General features: G+C 40.4%; 1 protein-coding gene across 1 annotated transcript in view; it reads right to left on the bottom strand.

The window, feature by feature from the left end:
• RAD51B (RAD51 paralog B) overlaps positions 1–23,858 on the bottom strand; it is a 411,873-nt gene that overhangs the window by 139,186 nt on the left and 248,829 nt on the right. Inside the window, exon 9 of the mRNA XM_009325571.1 lies at positions 18,304–18,422. Coding sequence (XP_009323846.1) covers positions 18,304–18,422 — 119 coding nt within the window. The remainder of the gene's footprint in view (positions 1–18,303; positions 18,423–23,858) is intronic.

The following is a 23,858-nucleotide window of genomic DNA, read 5'->3' as shown; positions in this document are numbered from 1 at the left end:
CTGAGAATTGAGAAGGAAACCTACACATCGACAGTGTCAGTCAACAGGGAAAAGACTATCTCTCAAAGTTCAGTTAGACTCACATACTAATAAAATCAGTGCTAAGCTAAACAAGTCTTTCCCCCAATTGTGCCAAATGTCTGGGTGGACAATCTTCATGCCAGAATTTCCCTTCTTATTGTAGATTAGAAGGGTTGTTTTTTCAGCTGTAACAGAGCCCAGGAAAAAGCCAGTAAGGAAAACAACAAAGTTGATTTTGCATCAGATATCCCAGCAGACCTCATAACTGTTTTTTCTGCCCTCCCTTCTGGTTCTTCTTGGGCCTTATGTGCAGGAATTTGATATAGTCTAGAAAGGAAAGCAGCAGTCCTTATTCTGCAGATCATTTACTTTTGAGCAGGAGCTGCAACCCAGTTCCCAGGGCCAGCTCTCATTCCCAGTCCCACAGGTCACGCTGCCTCCAGCCCACCAGAAAGGTGCCCAAGGAGAGAACCAAGAGTTCCCTAACAGGCACTAATGCCACAGTAGCACCAAGGCTTCACACAGCAGTACACCGGTTGTCCCCTGCTCCCTCTTCACGCAGAAGTATCCTTCAGGACAATGGGATGGCTTTTTACAAGGTAGGAGAAAAAATGGTTGTGTTTTCTGCCAAGCCTCACCAAACACTAGTGCTTGTTAGACCTTGGAGCTCTCTGAGGCTTCAGTCTCACAATGGGTTCTGATTTACCTTGGGAGGTAACTGCTCCTTGTTGCAGAAACAAAAAGTGACCCTAATACGTTTCCAGTGTTATGGTGAAACAAATGTAGTTTAGGTATCCTGCAATCATTTACTAAGCTCACAGGATATACCCATAAACAATTTACTGATCTCCCACTGCAAATGATTCTTGGGATAACAACAATTTGCTTGTATATGGTACTTAATCTGTAGATTTTAAAAAGGCTTTACGAGATTGGGGAAAAAATATCCCCATTATGCATTTAGGTAAATTGAAGTTCAGAAATTAAATTTCTAAAGATTGTATAGCTGATATCAGTACCAAAATCCGAATAAGGCGTTATCCAATCACACTGCCTTCACAAGCAAATCACTGTAGAGTTTGTCTGACTTTATCAGGGGCCTATATTTTCTTATGGAAATGACTATCCCCTGCTTTGTATCTTCCTTCAAATTCCATTGCAAGGAAAAGCTCTCTATGCACAGATTTTCCCCTTTCAAGCAGAAGAAAGCTCAGCCACCCCAGCAGTACTGTCTGCGTCTGTATGCTTGCCGTCAGTAGAAAAGGCTACAGGCTGGGCAGGCTGTATAATGATTGGGATTAAAGAGGTAGAACGGACAGGTTGAGGGAAAAGAGATATATGCAGTCATCCTTCAGCCTTTCTAATCATCTAGACCCCACACATATATTCTACCTGGTAAAAACAAACTTGGTGGATTGACACAGGGAAAGCTTAAGATGTCTTGAGCACTAGAGAGCAAACAGTGAGAGATGGGGCTACAAACATGCCCCAGTACTGGAAGCAGATGTGGAGTCCCTACCACTTTTGTACACATTAAAAAAAATTTAAAAAATCACAATTGGAATTAAAATGGTTTCTTAGGAAACTATAATTTCATTTGTGCCATGCACAGCACCTGAGAGATGTGGTTCCTTGAAGTCCAGTTGTTCAAAAAGGTTTTCATCAAGGCCAGGTTAATGGGCCACAACTCAATAAAATTCTTTACAGAGCAATTTAAATGGATTATATCTCTCCTTCCCCCACAAGAAAATCCTGTCCAGAGGAAACTGTTTAGGAATGAGTTTCCTTTCTACTACTTTATAGAAAAGCAACAATGGCAGCTAGAGACACTTTATGAGAGGCATTCCATAAATCCAAACCAATTAGTGCAGAAAAGTAGGCAAGCAGAGTTTGTGTGTACATCTTAAAAATGTCCATTAGCACACATCTGGAAACAACAGCAAAATGAACAGACTCAAAAGGCAGCTGACCATCCTGCTGTTGTCTCACCCCCCAAAATGTAGCAGCACATCAGTTTATTTTCTTTTAGTGCAATGCATACAAATTCCATATATTAAAGAACATTTATAAGACTGCAAAGCCAAGAAGTCCCTGTCTCTCATATTAAGAAAAAGTGAGGGAGGGAGAAATGGAGATGCATTTAAGACAGTTTTGCAGGGGAAACAGCAGCAGTGGACACTAATTTGAGTAAGAAAATTAGTGAAGGGAAAGCCTTTGAAAGCCTGAGGGAAAACGTGAGATGGATTCAGCATGGGATAAAGAATTCAAAGAAATCTCAATCCTGAAATATCAGCATGACACTTACATTAACAAATGTAAACTAATATCAAAGAAATCAAACCTTCTCAGCCAAATTCTGATAGATTAACTTTGATTTTAAAAGTCAGTGCTAGTGGGAAGCAGAGATTCTGAAACATTTAAAACAAATCTCTAGAAATCATGAACCTATGCAATATTAGCCAAATTTCAGATAAATCACTTCTTGTCTGTTTTATTCTAGCATTAACTTTTAGGTTAAGGTCCTATGTTCTTTTGGGTAAGCCTAGGCAGATCACTCACCTTTCCTCACTGTGCTCCACTCTGACCTCAGAAGTGGTTAATTAATATTCATTGCTTTTACATCGCTCTGTCTTATGTGAAATTATTTAGGCTGCTTACATCTCTAAGCTCTGACTTACATTTCTGCTAAGCATATGCTCCTAATTTAACTACCAATAATTCTATTCTTTATGCTACAGATTCATCTTAAAGAAGTACCAGGAATTCCTTACATGACCTTAAAGGTGGGGGATGGTGGTCTTGCCCACAGTGACACAGAAATGGGTGATAACTTGAGAATAAAAGTAAGGAAATAGGGCTGCTGATTACTTATCCAGAGTCAAGACTAGAGGTGCAAGTGAGATATAAAAGCACTTTATACTACTTTTGACTTGCCTTTTCTGAATCAGCCATTTCATGGCAACAGGCAGGCCTTGTTTGGTGGTGTTCTGGCTGTACCCTTTATTATCATGAGAGGCCATAACAGTAGTCAGTGACTGCACTAGCTTTGTGCAGCTACAAATTCTTCCCCAAGCAGAGGCCAATTAAGTTGCTTAGGTAGCAGTGAGGTGGACGGATGGTTGAAAAGCTGACCTAAACAGACAACATGCAAGGAAGCTGAGAGAAGCTGAGATTCTGCTTTGCAACACCAGACACAACAGGACATTCAGGAGGCAGTACCAGTGTCTGAGCTCCAAACTCTCAATGTGTTAATGATGGCTGTAGATACTCTCAATGGCTATGGACAAAACAGGACATTTTACAACAGAAAAAAAAAAGCTCTCAGAGCAGTTTGTTAGTGCAGTTCTTCCTATAGTAATGAATAACAGTCACAGGCAATGACTCCAATAAAAATAAACCACCATTGCATGCACATGTGGCTAGGCTTACTCCCAGAGGAGACATTCAATACTTGCAAAGGAAAGAAATGGAAGGAAAACAAACAAAAGGAGGAGATAGAAATGAAACCCAAGAATCTTTTAAGACTAGAGGAGAAACAGGGGAGTAGACAAGTCCAGGAAAGAGGACACTCTCGGAATCTCAAGCCCTGCTATACCTGGCTGGCTTCAGATCTTGCTTCTAAAGAACAATACATACATAAAGGACTTTTTCATAGTGCATAATGCCAGGACCTGGGAATCAGGATTCATGAGTTTTCTTCGTAACTTTGCCCTGTTTTATCGAGCCATTATATGAAAATCATGTAGCATTCCTTTGCTTCAGCCCAAAATCAGGCATGGAGGTAGACATCTGTAGCAACTTCACTGTATTAATTTTCCACCAGGTAGGCCCAGCTCCAGAGATACCCTGCTTTCCCCTACCCAGAGGGTGCAGCAGAAGGATCAATAAGCAACAGCTCCGCTATCTGTTTTCTCAAATATTCAGTGGGGTCAATTCCTTCCCCTCTCATAAAACCAGAACAAAGGCACGTGTTTTGGCTGTGCCTATCCAGGCAGTTGCTAGCAACAGATGACCAGTCTGCAAATTGTTCCAGTCCTTCCAGTGAGCCAAACATTGGATTTCAAGTGAGAGAGCTCAGCACGTAATACGTACTGCCATTCGGACATGGTTTTAGCTTCAGGCACTATAATGAGGAGCTCTGAATATCCTTGGACTGAGTAAACATAACTTCAATGGACGGAAATCATCAAAACCTCAAATGAGTATCAAAGACAATCACAGACGACAAAAGCAAAACTTTCCAAGGTGAACTGCCCGATGTACTCCAGAGCAACAACTGTCCTGAATGCAATAGGCCAAATCTAACAAAACAGTTCTTTTGCTCAGCTGTCCTCTCCCAGACTGCAAGCAGACCCCTGAACCCTCTAACCCAGAGTGCCTTTTCCTGCCTGATGTACTTAAGAATAACTTCAGTGGCAGGGAACTGTACTGCCAGGCAAACATTGGGCGATTTCAACTTTTAATTGGAAAAGAAAATGCACTCCCAGATGTTTATCGAAATTGTGTCTGAACTGCAACAACCTGGCCAGGGAACTGCACAAAAACAGGCTGCCTCCAGTATACTTCCACTTAAGCCAGACTTCTGCTGCAAGTTCCCCAGCGTGAAATATGGGGTATGCAGGGCCAGTCGGCTCCCTTCTGCTCATGTAACACCAGACCCTGTGAAATTCCTCTTCCCAGAAGTGCTTTCTGTCTCCCTGCCACGTGCCTTATTCCCTACTTTGTAAACTGAATTTTGTCGTGTTTTCTGTTTCCGAGTCTCTCCTAATTTTCCCAGTGGAGAGTCCTCTAGAGGCCAGGAAACTTCACAAGAGCTTGGCCACGATGATTTCCTACGCTATAATACTTTTGAGGCCCAAAGTCCTGGTAGTTGTCCAATGTGAAGGGTAATTCAGGAGAAAATGGTCGTAGCTTTTACTAAACAGGAAAGTGGCTGGCCAGCCAGCATGTCCTGGTTACCACAATGAAACAGTACCAAGAAAAGGGATCTGGGGATGCTGCTGTGGCTGGATAAAGTAGTTGGGTAGCATAAACACAGCCCCCTAGGGAACTCTCCTATGCGGCAGCTTGTGGTCACTCATCAGACTTATGGCACACTGTTACTGAGAACAACAGAAAATAAAGCTTATGTAGCTCTTCAGAGCCTTCCATACTGTTCCGTTTGACTTTGGTTCTGGAAATAAGAAAAGGGCTGAAGGATACAATTCTTATTTATGACACATGTTGGAACACTGCCTTATCCCTGGGATCATGCATCCCGAATTGGGAAGGACTCCTAAGGGAGTACCAGTACAATAGCACCAGAGCAGTTCTTCTCAGAATACATGGCTGCTTCCACCCAGCCTGCCAGACTGGCCTGGAAGAGATGGGACCAGCGGGGAGGACAGCATGGAAGCCCAGCAGCTGCGCACTTTCTCCTCCACACAGCCACATGCTCAGACAAAGATGCTGCTGGGTCCTCTGCGCACACGTCTGCAGAGATAGGGATCCAAACAGCATCCAGCCCTCATCACTGCATGGATGATCAGCTCGGTGTAATTCACCAGCACAACATAAGGAATATACAATCTGAAGTATGTAATTAGCATATGCATTGCCATCATGATTTATTACTTTTATTATTCTTCAGATCTCTATGAACCTTCTTTATGATAGTTTTAGCAACATATTTATCTTCTACAGATAAAAAACTATCCGCTGCAAATTCAACCCCAATCCCTGTTTCTAATGTGTCTCAAATCTTTATTGAGCCAATACTCATACCTTCTTTCACTTTCTTTTGGCTTTCTAAATGATGAAAAAGCTCAACATTATTGTTTATAAATTGAAAGAAAATTAAATGATGAAAAAGCTCAACATTATTGTTTATAAATTGAAAGAAAATTAAACCATTGTAAAAGAGCATCACAAGTGTGCTGTCCCCGTCCTGCATTCATTGTTTTTGGACATCAGTAAAAACAACAGTCCCCTTCATGCCTCCTTGATGTAAAGGCATAATGCTAAGTTCCCAGACTTGGGCCAAAAAGATTGGGATTCAACCAAGTCCTAGACCACAGCATAAATATTTTTCACCCACACTACTGACTACAAAATGCTTTTGACACGAAACAAACAAAAACCCTTTCCAACTTTTTTTGTGTGTTCACTTTATTCTGTTCCTAAAAGTAAAGTCCCTGGAGACAAGCTAACACAACACTGCTAAATTCACATGCGAGAGACAGCAATATTATCTTACGTAAAGCCTCAGTACAGTATATTTTAGAGTACACTGGGCATCACATAACAAGGACAAGAAAAAAAAATGCTAACAGATCTGTGAGCTAATACATACAGATGCAATGCCTGTGCTTTTGGAGTACTGTCATGCTTTATGAGTGTTGAGAAAAGGTGATAGATTTAATTTAAAATTTAGTTTCAATCTTTCTACAAGACTCAGATTTTCTCTAGCAAGAACATTATTGGGAGAGATTTTACCAAGGAAGTGGAAAACAATGTGTTCAAAGAAAGCTTAATGGCCTTATAAACATCATCCGTACTGCTGAATATACCACCGTTGAATAACAGAGTCCTCGAAAAACTTTTCCCTAACAAACACGAAATGTTTCAGGAGACTTCATTTACATTTCTAGAGGATAGTGGATCCCCACCAATCCCCCCCAGGTAAAGGCAAACATGCTTGCTGCAGTGCATGGCATAGATGCAGTAAAGGCTGGACAGCCCTTTAGGACCCGAAATATTGCTTTATAACCCATCAGATCTGAAATTTTTGATGATAACATGCCCCAAATAACAATCAGCAGGTTAATAAACCTTTTTATGTTGGAGAAGAAACAGAAGCAAAAACCAGACATAATGGTAATTCTTTTCACAAAATTACTGGGAGTAGCATTTACGACTCAGCTATTATCTTGCATGGGGATTATGCGTAAGAAATTCAGATTGGTCTATGTGCATTAGGGAACTTAACTACGTGTGAACTTTCGAAAACTTATTTTTGTTATTATGACAAAAACGTAGCCATAGCAATGAAAATGCACAACTGTAGGAAAAAAATTGATGAAAAAAATCTCTCAACCTCTTCTTTCCTGCAATGGCACCCAAATGGTAACCTTTATTACATTTCTTACAGGAAGTTGTTTGACTTTTTTCTATATTTAATACCAATTAATTTAGATGAGTAGGAAACTCCTTGAATATTTTTGTGCTAATTTACACTTTTATTTTCTCTTTTCAGCCTTCTCAGTTATTTCAAATGAAGACTGAGATGGCCATTATAAGATCACAAGTGAGAAGTAAGACAAAATGTATGAGAAAAGGAGAAAAAAGTAGTTTCCTCTTGTTTTTGATAAGAGATGTACCGCATCCAGCTGGAAACATCAACATGAGTTAAGAGGGGATTAGGTGACTTTCTATCTGTAGCTTGAGATGACTATGGGTACAGAGTTTTATATTATTTTTAGATAGATAAATAAGTAGTGACAATAAGAGAAAGAACTTCACTGAGATACAGTGAAGAACAAACACACAATTTGGACCAGAAACATCAATTTGCTAAGTAAAATGCCAGTGCTCGCTCAGGTCTAATAAGGCTTTATTGGCTCAGACTCCAAGACAAACCTCCTGGACTGCTGTCAGCTCTGTACAAGGCCAGCTCAGGTGTCTTTGCAACCTAAATTCCATATCTTCCAGTTCAGTGCTGTGGAGCATGTAAACACCCTGAACTGCAGAGACATCTGCACTGTAGAGACATCTGCACAGCCAAATTAAGTCAAATGGCAGAAAAAGCCAAGGTTGATTGTTCACTCAGGACTAGTGCAAGAACTTCTGCCAGAGACTCGGGGCTCACTTGTACGAAATGACTGATAAGGGAGACCATGAACCATCACTGTGATGCAAATGTGAAAGGGCCTTGCAAACCCTAGATAAATCAAATGAGCTCTTTCCAGTGGAGAACAACGTTAGTAGTGCCTCATGCGCTACATTGCAACCCAGGTCTGTCACTTTTTTTGATGAGACAGGGGCATTTATTGACAAGTGACCTGGTTAGTTATTTCCAATTTAGTGTTGCTCCAATATGAATACTCAAGGAAAAAGCCATTCATTAACCAAGCTGCACTTTACACTCCTTCCTACCAGTATCTGAAAAGTTGAAGTTATCTGTCAATCTCAAGCCTGTCAGAAACACTGAACTTCAACATGGATTGAGGAATTTACTGTTTTCTGTTAATATGTATCCAGAGGACATACCTCTCCCTAATCAAAGTACAGCGTAAGTACTACATGTGAGAGCTGGAAGCAGGACAGCTCAGGTAGCTATTTATATTGCCTTTTACCTTTTAGTCACAAGTATCTTCCAATGTTTCCACAATGTGGGTATAATACACTACCATCTCCTGGACACACCCTTCCATTCCTGATTGAGCAGGTGTTCTAAAATCCCCACCGTATTTTTCCAACAGTTACAACAATCAGTCCAGGGGAAGGTAATATTGTGAAAATTATATATTTTATTATCTTCTTGACGCAATATGATGGGTAGACGTGATAAAGTTGGCCAGGCAGCTCCCAACAGGTCACCAACATTGGAGACCATCAAAACCCCCTCTGCTTTACGGTGCAGTCCATCTCAGGCAGTGGCATGTCAAAATTGCTTTTATTCCTTAAAGTGGGTGAGTAGTCTGTATTCAGTTTCTAAGCAGTTAAGAGGGTTTATTCTTTTTCAGCCTGTTTTTAGATCACAGCTAAGGGCACTGATACCATAGACAGGAATTACAGAGATCAAAGATCAAAAAGTCTACATAGAACAATCCCATCTAGATTAATTGATCCTACCCAGGGTAGATATACTGATAAGGCTGAACCAAAGAAAAGACACTGTTTTCTGTACAACAGATTTTGAACGCCACTCACTGGCTGTCATTCTCCTGTGTTGTCAATCTAGAACAGTTCAATGACATTAGATTCATAAAACAAGCAAAAATTCAAGTTTGAAGTATAATATTCTAGATATACAAACTCCTGAGATGATTCTCCCCTAATATGTTTAGAGCACCATAAAAGTTGTAATGCCTGAACATGGGGATCATGTCTGATCACTACCTTTTCACAGAAGGTGCGATGCATTTTGCCCACTGAAGTCAATATGTCAAAGTTTGTCTGGTTTTAAAACTTTATCTGAGGTTTATTTTTTTACCAGTGACAACTCAAACTTGTTGCTATGTCAATAAATATATTCTATCTAGCACAGACCTTACCTGGGAAGAAAGTAGAAAGAGAAGAAAGAAGAAGGCAGCTTGAACATAAATGTCCAGGCCATACACAGTATTCCAGAGATGTCCCCAGTGCCTTTCCACAATGGTGCAAACACTTTTGTCCTTCCTTTGAAAATACCTTGCCTGATCTATTCTAGGATAGTACAGACCCTTTTCATGATTGCATTACACTGTTGAATTAGGTTTTCTGTGATAAACTAAACAACTCCAGTATTAGCTTCACTTTGAGCTTGTATGCTCCTTATGTAAAGCAGAAACTCATTTGTCATGCCCAATATTATTTTACAGATTATTTCTATTATCAATCTATATTCCACTTATTATCAATCTATATATTGATATTGATGATATTATCAATCTATATTCCACTATATTTTCACTACTTAAGGTTGTCCAGTTCCTTCATAATGATATTCTGATCTTTTTCACTATTAAGAATGCCTCCAAGCCTTAAGTATACTATATTCCAAGACAGACTTATCAGAACTTTCCTGAATAATAAACACTTAAATTTGAGTTAGACATTTTAGTTTGCTTGTTTTCAATTACAGAAAAAAAAAAGAGGATCTGGTAGAAGACAGGAGGCGGGGCATTTGCCAAGGCATTCCAAGGATAAACAACTTCGGTCATTGCCACTCTGATGTTAGGAGCAATGACACTTCAGATATTGATGAGAGAATCTGCCCTAGGTTAATTCCACTCTGTTTTGAGGGGAAAACTCACACTGAAGTCCAATCAAAACCAGAAGAGTGATTCTGTAAATAAACAGGATGGGAATTTGTGTTCATTCCCTCTCTGCAAAGGGGCTTAAGCTTACAAACAGAGCATTTTTCAGACAATTCAGACCAGAGCCTGAAAGTCATATCTGGTTCTTTCTCTCTCCCATTTTTATGCTGTTTTAGTGAACTGTAAATACAGTGTTTGTAAAGGGCGTTGGATTAACAGCGTCACAGACTGAAGTTCTCTGCTTATATTCGGAACAGATTTTGTTACACTAATCTTACCCCTCCTATCCTGACCTTTAAGTGGCTCCCAATAAAGAACAGGAGACATACCCCTGATTTCTGAGAGTTTGCTATCTGATTAACATGAAGGTGCACAATCATCAATTAGACCAAGGCAAAAGGCCGTTTTCCCAGTTACGGAACTGAGAAAATATGTAAAAATTAAAACAATAATGTCACTGTGACTAAGTAGGTCTCACCAAAGTAAGAATTCTATTTTCTGTGGGATGTTTGGAACAGGAAAAAAAAAATGGGGTCGATAATACTAGAAATGAAGATGTTGCATTAACCAATACGGAAGACAAGAGTCTGGACAAGCATTTTAATCATCCAAAAATTTAAGTGCTAGCTCCTCGCTTTGTTGGGAACTCACAACTTGGAAAAGTTTTGATGTCTGCAAAGAGGACAGACATAGGAATGCAAGGTGACTTGTAGAGCTGAGGCTTAGAAAAATCAGTTACGGTATCAACAGAAACTGGAAACAAGGAAGCAGAGAGAGAGTTTTGCCATAAAGCTCAAGCCACAGTCTCAGTTTCATTAACCTTTTATTAATGGTGAACATTGATGAAGAAAAGCTTATGGCACGCTAAGGAGAGAGATTCAGGAGAGAGGTCAGTGACCACAGTTAAAACCAGTTCAGCGGGTGAGTTAATCTACAGAGAAAATTGGAGAGCGAAGCAGAAGGAGTACCTTCACAGCTGAGGAACTACACACTCCAAGGAGGTACCAAGACTTCTTAAGTGCCTGAAACATAGGCAGTAAAGGTTGAGCAAGATCAAGCTTAGTGGCACATAAGTAGCAGTGAAAAGATTCCAGCTCTGCTCCCAGCTGCAAAGGATTTACTCTGGCCAGTTACTTATTTATGACTCAGTTTCCTCAGTTATGAGCACCTGGCAGGGGCATTGCAGAGATCAGTCAGCAAATGCTTGCATAGTAATTCGAAAATACAACATACTATGAGATGGTTAACTTGTAACTGGTGCAGGTTAGCAGCAACCAAAGAGGAGTCTCCTCTGAGAGCTGACTGGCCTATCAGTCAAAGATGTCTAACAGCAAGTACCCACCTCTGCCACCAGCCTCGATAGGAAGACTTAGTACAGCTTAATGACTGAGTTTGCCTCTCTGCCTCAGAGACGTTCCTGCTTCTCTCTTTAGGATGCTTTGAACTACAGATCTATGAGTCTGAAGTTTGCACAGCTGCTGCTATATTTTGTCAATCTGATATCAGAATAATCTTCATTAAGAAAACCTGCAATGCTTATTAAAAAAAGGACAGAGAAAAAGATGAACTATTTAAAGGTTTTCTTCTCTTCTATTCCATTTTATCTAGGGTCCTTTCATTTCTATTTAGATTCTTAGATAATAAATTGATTAGTGTTATATAAGCACCTGAGTAAATGAATTCTTGTTCAAGAACGATGGAAACATTTTTCTCTATCTAGAACTGTCCTGTTAAGAGGACAGGGCCATAAATCCAGTCCCATTTAATGTAGACATGTTTATATTGTATGACCATCCCCCCCAAGTCCATTAAGAAGGAAGCTTACTGCAGAGACATGAATAAACACACAAGTCAGGAAAGTAAGTGACCTAGTGATGTTTGAACTCCAAATACTTGTTAATGAACATTCTCTATTTTTATGGCATCCTTTCATTTGGCACTTTTGCTGGATTAAGTCAGTATCATACTGTGTCGATAATCATCTGTTTATGCTACAGTTGTGCATTGTGTCCAGTTTCATCCTGTTCACATGCAACTCAAGTTCATATTGCTGCTTATGCTTGTATATGATCTATGGATAAGCAAAAGCTTTCTGTCATAAGGGTTATCAGTCTAGAGCCTTTTTAATCAGAAGAAAACCCCATAAGCTTCTCATTTATGTATTTTAAAGGATGTGGTTTGTACACATGCATGGAAATTTGAGGCCATAACAATCTTTCATTGTGTCTTGATTCAAAATATTCAAACGATAGCAGAGGGGAGGCAAAAGTCTCTGAAATAAACTGTGTATCCTAGAAAAAAAAATTTCTTTAAATGGAAGGGTTTGCAGAATTCAAATACGTGCTCGTGCAGTCTTTCCACAGCTATTTCTTCAAAAGCAGCATACTCCATAATGGAGAAGCATAAAAAATTAATCTCACCTGAAAAAAATCTACTTTCCTGCAAAATGTCCTATCCCTTGCATGACTCCATACAATCATTCTTATCTTAAAAAAAAATATAAAAAATCTCTCTTCGTGTTTTCACAGAGCTGATTTCCCATATGATAAGCACATTATACAATAAGATGGCTTAGAACAGATATACACTTTACACCACTTCCATTTTAAAGCAACCCAATAGCCACATCCCTTTTCTATCACTGCTTACTGGACCTCATTATCCACTGCCATCTGCAGATTTTCTCATGTCTAGAGACTTGAAAAAAAAGTATTGTACTATGTACATAATCTGCATTACTGTACAATGAACATGATTCATATAGCATATAGAGACAGCTTTTCCTGACATGGATCGCAGCTGCTAAATGACACTTAATTTGTCTTAATAATTCTGCTAAAAACCCACATGCAAGAGCTTTCTTCTGTACTTGTTTAGGGTACTGGGACTTCTTTTCCTGAGTCTCCCCAAATTCCAGCTCAGCAGAAGACAATGTAAAGAGTAATACTTCTTGCCTCACACATAACGATGGGCAACCTTCACACATCCTCAGTCACCTCCTTCGGCCAAACACTGATTTCACTGCCCAGTTCTCTATGGGCTTTTTCTTGCCCCATCATGTCAAAGACTGAACTAGCTTCTGCTCTGCTCCCACTTAAGTAGGTGAAAAGCTTTCTGTCTGCATTTCTCAACACTAGTGGCCATCTCCATCCTTCTCATCTGACTCCACAACTATGTTTAAGACTACTAAAAATATCCTTTTTTCATTGCATTTTCTTCTTCTCCATTTGCTTTAGTAGGTAGCTATAACTGCTACAAAGTTAATAGACGAAAACACACCAATGCTGTTTGTGTTTTATTTGTATTAGACCTTATTCCTTCCATCTCAGAGTGATTTCAGTACATGTTCTGTCTGATTACATTTCACTGCCTCTTCTTTCTCCCCAGCAAATATTACCATCTCACCAAAGTAATTAGAACCCTTTATAGCATGAGGCTACAATCTTCCGTTATGTTTCAACACATAAAAGTTGGATGCCATTTCCAAACTTCATTACTGTACTTGCTATCCTCCAGATTATTAAGGCAAAATTTAGAAAGTGTTAACCCCAGGTAGTAGTACTTGGTGTATGTTTTTTCTCCACAGCCTACTTGCTTTGTTTGAAATCGTTTTATTTTCTGTGGTTTATTTGCTTCCCTTTTTTATGGATGAAAATCTCACCTGGTGTTATCTTTAAAACGGGACAGCTATCCAACAGCTAGAGAGTCCAACATAACAACTACCTTCAATGTTTTACAGGGAGAGAGAAATCTGGTCTCACTTATGCTCTGAAACCATCATGACTGCAACAAGTTACATTATTTCTATTTTTAATATATCTTCTCAATGACTGGTAGAGTTACAGCCAAACATCTGTACAATATGAAAGAACTGCTTCACTAAAATTAGAACAAATTTAAGGTAAAGAATCATAGCAGTTGGCCTCAGCAAGTCACATAAATGTAAAACTTCATCCCCACTCCCCTTGGCACTCTCCCAGCCCTTCCCCATGCCAGCGAGTACCATGGTTACTTCACCATCACAATTTTGGAATGCTTATTCAGGGCTTATTCATATGATAGTAAGCAGAGCAAGACAAAACAGCTGGTCTGTAACCAAGGACACAACAAAAGTTATGTCTGGCATTAGTCTGAATGAGAGAAGAGTTTTTTGTTTTGTTTTGTTTTTTTAAGAATGAGTCACCATATACTTATGCATTTGAAACACTTCACCTGAAGCAGGAAAATTGCTGCACAACAGCTTACCTGGCATGGCTTGAAAGCTCCAGCCCATATCTCAATCCTAAATGCTCTTTCTTGAAAATACCACAGGAAAACACTGATTTGTTATAAAATAACACTTTTATGTGCATTTTCTATCTGATAATTTCAAAACGTTGCAGACATTAACACAATAGTACGAGTCTCACAAATCCCTTGGAAACTATAAAATAAACCAGGCCCATAGAAGTTGCCATTTCAGATCTGGCCAGTGTCTCACTTAATCCAGCACCCCATCTTGAACAGACAAGAATAAAACGTTAAATATAGCATGTCAACATATTAAACCCTACCATGCTGTCCCCCAAAGACAGCTGAGCACACATGAAAACAGTAACCTTGGAGCCTGCTAACTCCAGTTCAGGAAAGAAGGATAATTATACACATAGGGGTATAACTGAGGAGTCTGACAGTTTCTAGTGCAGCCTTGTTGGTTTTGGCCCAAACTCAAAGGGTCTCCATGTTTATGTATGGATTTCAGGAAAACAAACGTCATGGTTAACTACTTACAAGAGTGCTTAGGGAGAACCAAGTATCAGTATCCATAAAGATAATAGCAAATTCCCTTCATGAACCCATTTGTGTGAAACAATTAACTTTTCCCACATTCTCCCAAGCCACCATGCCTCTGTGGAAGTCGTGCAGCTCAGTCCAACCTCAGCAGTTACAAGACTCCTACACTGTAGTCCATGCTTCTGGGTTTTGGTGGCATAACAAATTTAAATGTAGACTGGAAACCTTCTTCTGCCCTCCCCCAGTGGTGTTACTTCTGTCCTGGAGGAAAACAAAACCAGAACACTGGCTTCTAGAAGGGGGCAAAAGAGGAAAGTTCATTTGTTTGTTCAGAAACCTGTTCTTATTCCAGCAATAAAGCAAACCTAATTGATTTTAAGGCAGGGAGGATGTCCCAGAAATTTCATTACTTTGCTGAATTGGCCGCTGTCTTATTAATGTTCACCAGACATACGGAGGGTGGGGTGGAAAAAGGGATAGTTGGCTGAAAAAATGTGTGCTGGACAAACAAAATGAAGGAATCTTTTGCTTAACATAGAAAAAAAATTCCTGCGTAGGAATTTTATGCTTAATCTCCCTAGGTTTGTTGCATACTCGTTCTGCCACCTGCTGCCCTGGCATTCCCCAAAGTTTCAGGAAAAGGGACTACGTCCCCAAGCTTTCCCAGAAACGAATACTGCATGACTAAGAACAAGCATCTAGCAGCTCAGTGGCCTGTCCTGTCCAGAAGATAGTATGGTTCTGGAAAACTGCTTGCTTGAATCCTCCTTAACGTATCACTTCACATTCTGAAGAATACCACCCTTGGGCCTCATGGCCCAGTACATCTCAAGAGGTGCTTTCTCTCTTGATGGGTAGGATTTCCCAGCGAGGATTAGTATGCTGGCTCTACTACCATGGAAGTCAGATGTAAGGGAAGATCCCTCCGACTGTCACCACTGCCCCAGCTCCTCCAGGGAAAGAAGGAGAGAAAGTAAAGCCAGGAAGAGCTTCTTCAGGAGGTCAAGTGACTGAAGAAAGAATGAATTCTAGTTTTGAAAGAAAAAATTGCGTCTGCTGTGCAGGTCAGAACAAAACACAGGTTATTCCTTGAACAGTATTGATTCTGCAGGGTTACAAATTGTGAAAAGCAGGGAAAACTTGTTTTTGCACTACTTTTCACCCAAATTTCCGGGACAATTGTGTGCTTTCAGTAATTTCCTGGGGCAAAATTTCACTTTAAAACTACACAGATAATCACAGGCTTCTTTTTTTTTTTTAATACAGTAATATGAGAATTTGTAAAAATGATTACTGACTTGGGAATTTTTGGACCTCCAAGTTAAGCTTCCTTGAAAAGTGCTGATTTTCAAAGTGCTGATACCCAATACCTCCTGGCAGAACCACCTTACGATGACTGAAATGTCATTTCAAGAACTGAGGCACCTTTATTCACAATTCGTTTCTGAAAGTGGGTATAAAGCAATTATGAAAGAACATATGTGTGTAGAACTATAGTAATTTAATCAATACAGTGCTGCGACAGGTAGGGTAATTCTAGATGCCTTCCTCTAACTGGAAACTGCATGTCTAGCTGAAAGATTTCTATGACTTTAAGAAAAGAGAATTTATCTAAAAAAAGGACACAGATATCAGCAACAGTAAAATACCTACAGGACATCATGGACATATCCCATTTCATTGATGGACTTCACAGACCTATCACTATTTATATCACGCTTCTGTTTCAAATTACTTTGCTTTTAATAATATATACTAATGTTTACTTTAGGGTTGTTTTTCCTCACTGTAGATTTAGTTCTTCTGCTTAACTAAAACAGAATGAGCCCATGGCTTCACATGCAAGCAACATGGTTCACCTGATAAACCCAGCTAGCAACAGAGTAAAACTCCGCTTTTTTTTAAGCAGAACATAATATATTTTTTATAATGGAATTTTAAAGGCTTGAAAACAACATTTCATATACTTGCGATCTATTACTTCTCAAACAAAATTAAGAAAAACTACATTTAATATCCGAATGTTCTTTAGGAAAACTGCTCCCTCTTTCCACCACCAGAGGAATGTTCTTAATCCTTTTTAGCTGACTTTGTGCACCATGAAGTAGCACAGAGCCCAGTTTCTGCCCTTTTCCCTTTGCCAACTCCACCTCTCATGTACCTCCAAAGCGATCCAGGAAATTTGTGAACAGCTTTGTATTTTGCACACACATGTAGAAAAGGAGAAGTCATTACAGACCAGAATAAGAAGCAGAACATAGAGAACTTATAAGAGCAGCAGCAGTAAGGGTATGTTTCTATACAACTGTGCTCGGTCTTTAGAAGTGAGTCCAGAAGATGCCTTTTCTAACTGCATTTGACGCACACAACCTGCTACCTGAGAGTCCAGAGAACTACCGCTGCTTCACAGTGCCCACTACTCACAGGAACAGAAGTGCCATCATTATAATTTTACTTCTAATGAGCAGAATAAAACAGGATGGCTTCCTCTCCTCTGGCTCTAAAGACTGCAACCTCAAAGCGAGAGACCTTGTGTTGTGGCAGTAAAACCAGGAGCACCAATTTGAATGCATGTGGGTAGTAATGCTATAGGAGTAAGATGGTACAAATTTTGTGCAGCAATTTTTCTGACAGCTCTACTTTAACGGGCAGAAAATCAATAGCATTAAGACTGAGGGTCACAGCCTTTGGAAAGAGTTACATCAATGCAAAACCAGAATAGATAAAGTCAAAGAGCTTATAACTGCAGATATCCCAAGGGACAGATGAAATCATGGGTTATGATGTTTTTAAAAACAAAAAGAAAGTTATTCCTTCAATCAAACCCCAAATGTCTTGCCTCCTAGTTTTTCACGGTTTTTTTCAAATTAAGAGGTGAAGATTGCAGTAAAAAATGCTACTATATTTCACTCAAAAGCATGAAGTCTCTTAGTGAAAGGGGTAAGCATTCTGCTTTTTGCAGGCATACTTCTGGAAAATTGGTACCACACTTACTGTTCAAAGTTAAGCTTGTTGGTGCAGGCAGCAAGCTTCCAATTGCAAACAGTAGCTGCAGAAGATAGAGCGCTCCCTGTCCTAACAGTCACAGCTGAAATTTGGCACAAAGAGTGGAAAGGATGACAGCAAAACAATCATGGCAGTGAAAGGACCAGCCTCCTACTCCTGCCCCCAAATCCCTGCGCAGGAAAGCACTTTAAGGATTACCCTTCAACTCCACAACGTGAAATATACTAAAAGCTCAAGGAACTTTTATGCCTGAGCCAACAGGCTAACGCTAGGTCCTGTGACTCAGATAAGCCCATCCTAACACAGGGAGGCACTGGAGGAATGGCCATCCCTGAAAAGCAAAGGACACTGACTGCCCCCCACCGCAAATAAGCAATTGGCTGTAGAGTGACAGGTTCTCAACACACACTGCATGACCACAGGGGCTGAAGGACACAGTTAGCCCATCTGACCAAGCATTGCTGGTGTAGCTTTATTTAAATTCTCTTTGTTGTTAAGTTCTCACCTGTCTTGTCAGCAAGTCATGATATTGTAGTATGAGCCTGGTGTTGACGCTGTGACTCCATGTGTTGCCAAGGGCTGCTGTCACACAACCAGATTCCCTCTTCCCACTTCCAGAAGCTCCTGAAGATAAATATGAAAGAAACTGCATCAGGACTGCACCACAGAGAAGGGTTCAGCATGGAACCTCTAATCAGTCATCTCAGATCATTCCCTAAGCTAGGTAATCACAATTGGTATTTAATAGATGGCACTATCGCATCTATTTCCCACCTTTCTCTTTTATTTATACAACTGCAGTGTGAGTTCTCCATCTCACCCTCTGATACCTAGACAAAGTGCCAAGAATTAAGGATACGTTGCAAAGTAGTACCTACCTTTTTGGAGAGATTGGTACATTTTCTAAATATCTGGAGGTGCATCATGCATGGGGGACACTTGCCTTTTCCTCTTTAGACGTACTATCCCCAAGCAAACCAGCTTTCTATGGGCACAGAGGAGATGAAAGCAGGCCAGCAGAGTGACAGCTTATACTGACCTAAGAAAAAGGGAAGCTAAAGGAGCAGAATGTGGTGCCACAATACCCTGATCTAAAAATCAGAATGCTGCTTCATGCCACCAGACATCCCATACATTTTCTAAGATTTGCAAAGAAGGGAGCCCCTTAGCTGTAAATACCATTCTGCTGTCTCTGAAATCATATGAACTTTATATAACCCTGAAGGAAAATGCACTTTGCTGCAATCAGCAATGACAACATAAAGAAGTGTTTCCAATAATGCCACATGATCCAGCTTGCTGAACTGCCATTGCACCCGAGCTTTCTCGTATTGAAACCAGAGACCCATACATACACACATATACATATGCAGGCAGGTAGGTGCCTGAGACCTTCATCTTTGCTTACCACAAGTTCTGTGCAAGACGAACAGCTAGATGAGTGACTTGAAGTGTCATTTGAAGTACAAACAAGAACAGAGCAAGCCAGACAAACCAAAAAAATTCAGAAACAAAATCCCAATTGTTATGTGGGTATAAATGATCACGTGCAAGTTGAAAATTGAACTGTTTGAGGCAGAGAGTCCATACTGTTAAAAAGCTATGGGTGTTGGCCTGAAGTTGAATGAGAGAAAGTTAAAGTCGTGGAACTTCCTGTCACCTATCAGGCAACAAACTAAATTGCTTCCCCAGGACAGTCATGAAATCCTTGTCAACTAAGTCAATTAAAGTTAGACCACACACTTACTCTGCAATAAAAACTTCAGAGCAGTTTTTGTTTCTGTCAAAATGATCAGTAATGCAACAGTTAATGTTGAAACTTAAATTATAAGTACTAGGAAGTACTAGGTTTTGGAAGCAATACTGTACTGAGATGACAAAGTCATCTCATGGCCCAGCGGAGCTTCTGTAAGATTCAGGTTTAAAACCCTTCATTGCTTTCACATTTGCAAGGTTGTGGGTTTTGTTACTTTTTTCCCCCAACTATTCAAGGCAGAAACATAATTTCTTCATTCACTAAAGCTTTTATTTTGGAAAAATACCCAGTAAAGGGTAAGACCAAAAGTGTTGGCATGCAGTAATAATCATTATTTGTATCATTGCCGGTAGCTTGCAAGCAATGAGAAGGACACTGTATTAGATTACATTAGGCAGAGGAGAGCAGCAGGCTGGAGAGAAGGGTCTGGAATGATTGTAGTGCGCTACAGGACTCAGTTGAAGACCTCAAACCTCCCCCCCGGGTAATACAAGGTTCAATTAACATCAACTGGATTTGGATTAGGTCTTTAAATGTTTAAGGTCTACAAAAGAAATTAGTGAAGCATCTAGTTCAAGCCAATCGTTTGACAAGAGTCTGGACTCTGTACTTGTCTGAATTACTTCCCACGCCACGGGAACTCACTGCGACACGCACAATACTCAGTTCTCCAGAACAACATCTGTTCTAGCCTGAAAACAGGCTACAGTTGTACCATCCAGCAAGGATGGCTGCTTTTCTTTCCTCCAAACAAAGGTATTAGTATCTTGATAAGCATCAAACTTCCACCTGAATAACTCACCACAGGAGCACCTAACTGGAAGTTTCAGTATTAGGAAAGCTATTCTGTTAATTAGTCTAACCCATCTCTATTGAGAAGGTGGATGTGCTGACAATAATAATTTCTCTTCATCTGTGTTTTGGATTTAATTTGCCAGCTGGAGGAGAGAACAGGTTCAAGAGTTAAAGCAGGGTACTGGTAGGTCTGTATTCCATTCCCTTAAAATGACTTAAACCAAGTTACTTACTTAAGTTCATTAAGTTCTACAAACTTTTGTTGTTGTGCTAACACCACAAAAGTAAAATGCCATTACTGTACAAACAAGCTAAGGGAGAATAAAAGACAGTGAAGCAGCTTTAAAGTTTTGCAATCCTCTCTTTGTCATGTGGAATAAGCTGCAAGTTCCTCCTGTAGTCAACATCGTCCTTCTTTCCCACCTGCTAAAAATGGGTAGGAATCACAAAATTCAAGTGAGGCAGCTAAGTGTGAGTTCTGGTGGGTGTGAAGGTGTTCCCCTCACAGCTGGTGTAACTGCACCCCTGTATGCAGCTGGAAGCCACCGCTCCACACCACCAAGAAGCAATTCACCCACCACTGCTTGGGGACCTCTGACTTACAGACAAAAAGCCCAGACATTGCAGAAGTAGCTACTGTTGGCATAAAACAGCCTCAAAATTCACATCCGAACTTCCCTCAAATTATGTTTCCCTGCTATTACCTAACAGAAGGAGTAACATCTTGCTATTGCAATCCTGAGCCGAGCATTTAAGCGGTTAAATGTCTGCAGCCTGCTGATATTACGGAGATATCACTCCATAGCAATTCCTAACTCTGCATTCCTTCCAGGCCTAAAACCTGTCCCAAAGTGAACAGAAGTGCTAGAGGTGTAAGGCTTATGGCAGAACAAGCAAGCTAATTGCTGTCATTTATTTTATTTTATTATACAGGAGAAAGCCTACTGTACCATACTGTGTCAGCCCCTGCCTGAAGAGGGCTGTTTGTGTGACCCACTTTCAGGCAAATCCTCTTCTGTGAAGTTATTCAAATTTATGACTCTGGTGCAAAGTGGTTAGTAAGCCTGGAGCAAATTTACAGCGAAGACTTTTTACAGGGTGGAAAGGAATGCCTCACAGGAAAGGTTTCCATTTTATAAGGGATCCTCCTGCAAGCTGATGCATTAGGCAGACAGAGAGGCAAACCAACAAGAAGTGAAGTAAACCGAGGGGGAAGCAGGGCCAGCTTTGCAACGAAGTTCAAGGGCAGTGAAAGCACATGCTTCATTCCTTCTCCTTGCTCTAAACACAAAAAGATAGTAAATGTCTCAGAGGAAGGAAAGAGGATATGTTAAGAAAACAGATTTATATTCAAACATGGCCTTAAAAAAACCTCGGACTTATCTTTTCTGTTATTTCAACCACTACTTAAGTCATTAATGAACTGGACAAAGGAAGTGGATAAATAATACTGTTCAAAGAGAGAGTGATATTTTTCAGCATACATTGCCTTGTTCTTCCAAACCCTGATATTTTCATACTTACAGATGGGAGTATCAGACCAACCTTGGCCCAAGAAGAAAGCAGGCTCATAAGGGACTTTGGTCTCTGCTCAAAGGTCCCCCAACTGTCCAGCCTGAACCACTTCAGAGTGGTATGGAGCAACAGCTCCCAGCTGTGACATGAAGGCGCTTATCCATGGTGTGGGGTGGATGCTTCTACAGAGCCAGCTGACAGGCAGCAGTTCCCATCTCTCCAGCCTTAGAGCACAGCTCTCACTCCAGTCACTGCTGGCGTAATGGTTTCTGCTCAAGACAAGGGTGATACAGGGAGCACAGGGACTAGGAGGAGAAGAAAACAGGGCTGACAGACAGGTGAGAGAAAGGTGGCAGATGTCAGTTTATGGATGCAATATGTAGGAAAAGGGAGTGGGTGTCCAGAAGCACCGAGAAGCACCTCCCCTAGCATGGGGAGGTGAAGATGCATGCTAGAAGGGTGGGAGAAGACCTTTGAACAACCCCCTGCTTTATATATTCAGATACAGCTCAAGTAAAATTAAGTGGTGATTTCAATTCCTGTAAACACTCCTCCTTTCCTCACACAAAAAGAACCAGCATTAAACTGATCCTCAAAGGGCGCATCAGCAGACAGGCCAAGGACTGCACGAGGTACCTGTTCTGCCGTCTCCCGTGAAATTGAGCTCTTCAGGGCACCGGCAGAGACACCAGCAGACACTGTACCTGTTCTGGATCACAAGCATAAAGGAGGAACTGGCTGCTTCACTCTCACTGAACAGCTGTCACAAGTGAAAATAAAGCTTCTTGTGGTCTGAGCCAAATGCAAAGTAAATGTCTCTCCATAACCAGGGGAAAAACAAACCAAAGAAGAAAGGGTGATTCTTCAACTGAGGCCCGCAGTGCTGCTTCCAAGCAGAAGATGAGGCTCACACTGGGCTCCACCGCCCTGGAAGGAGCTTTCAGTGGAACTGGGCCCTACTTATACACGAGGGCTGAAATAATTTTGTTTGTTTCCCCCCATCAGTGCAATTAAAACAAACCTTCCGTAAGCACCTTCCTTATCACTGAGATAAATGTCACATATAGGATGGGGAAAGTGGGTTTATTCCACCTTCCATTTTTCACTGGAGGAAACAGTAGGATTAAAGCAATTCAGCTCAGTACTGATTCTGAGATTATTATGTCCAAGCAGAGAATTACAAGTACAGACATGGTCTCAAAGACCTTCTCATCCTCTATGTATAAGGAGGTACCATCTTAAAGACTAAATCATCATGTAACCAAGTCCCAGTTGTTGCAAATATGGTGGAAGGGGATTTAATCATAAAGTAACTTCCATTTCATTAGTGTCTCATCCTATGAAAATTAGAATAACTAGACCAGCGTCTTGAATCAAATAAAACAGACTTCTTAAAACAACATTTTTAAATGCAAGGAGTCCTTGCAGGCAGAGTGTGATTATACTCTTGGTTAAAAAAAAAAACTTGTTCCTTGTTGGTATAACTGCACAGAGCAATGAATTCCACCCTTTCCACATTCTCATATAGATTTTTGTCTTTCCAGATGAAAGAGTCGTTGCCTGGCAGGTTCATTCCCACCACAGGGCCCCTTTGCAATCTCTATTAATTTGGTAATTCAAAAATCTTTTCTCATCAAATGCAAAAAAGGGATTGATGCACAATACAACAGTGAAATAACAAAATAGAGACAGTAAAATAACAAAATAGAGAAGCAATCAGTCCCCAAATCGTTCAAATCTTAACATCAAATCATCTTGATAAAAGCCTGATTTATCAAAAAGGAGAAAAAACTCTCCAAAAGTACAGAAAAAATATTTATAAAGAATTAAACTACTGAGCTTAACAAAAATGGCACACCATGCAATAACAATGAAAGTACTTTCCCTCCTGCTTAGGCTGTGCAGCTTTCCATTTCACTGGCAGAGCTCATAAAGATCACTGCTTTTCACCTGCACTGCATTTAGACTGTATTTTTGGTGCAGATCTCCAACAA

Source organism: Pygoscelis adeliae, unplaced genomic scaffold, assembly GCF_000699105.1.
Source record: "Pygoscelis adeliae isolate BGI_AS28 unplaced genomic scaffold, ASM69910v1 Scaffold356, whole genome shotgun sequence".
Taxonomy (NCBI): Eukaryota; Metazoa; Chordata; class Aves; order Sphenisciformes; family Spheniscidae; genus Pygoscelis; species Pygoscelis adeliae.
The sequence above is the reverse complement of the archived record's forward strand: the minus strand, read 5'-3'. Positions and strand labels throughout refer to the sequence as shown.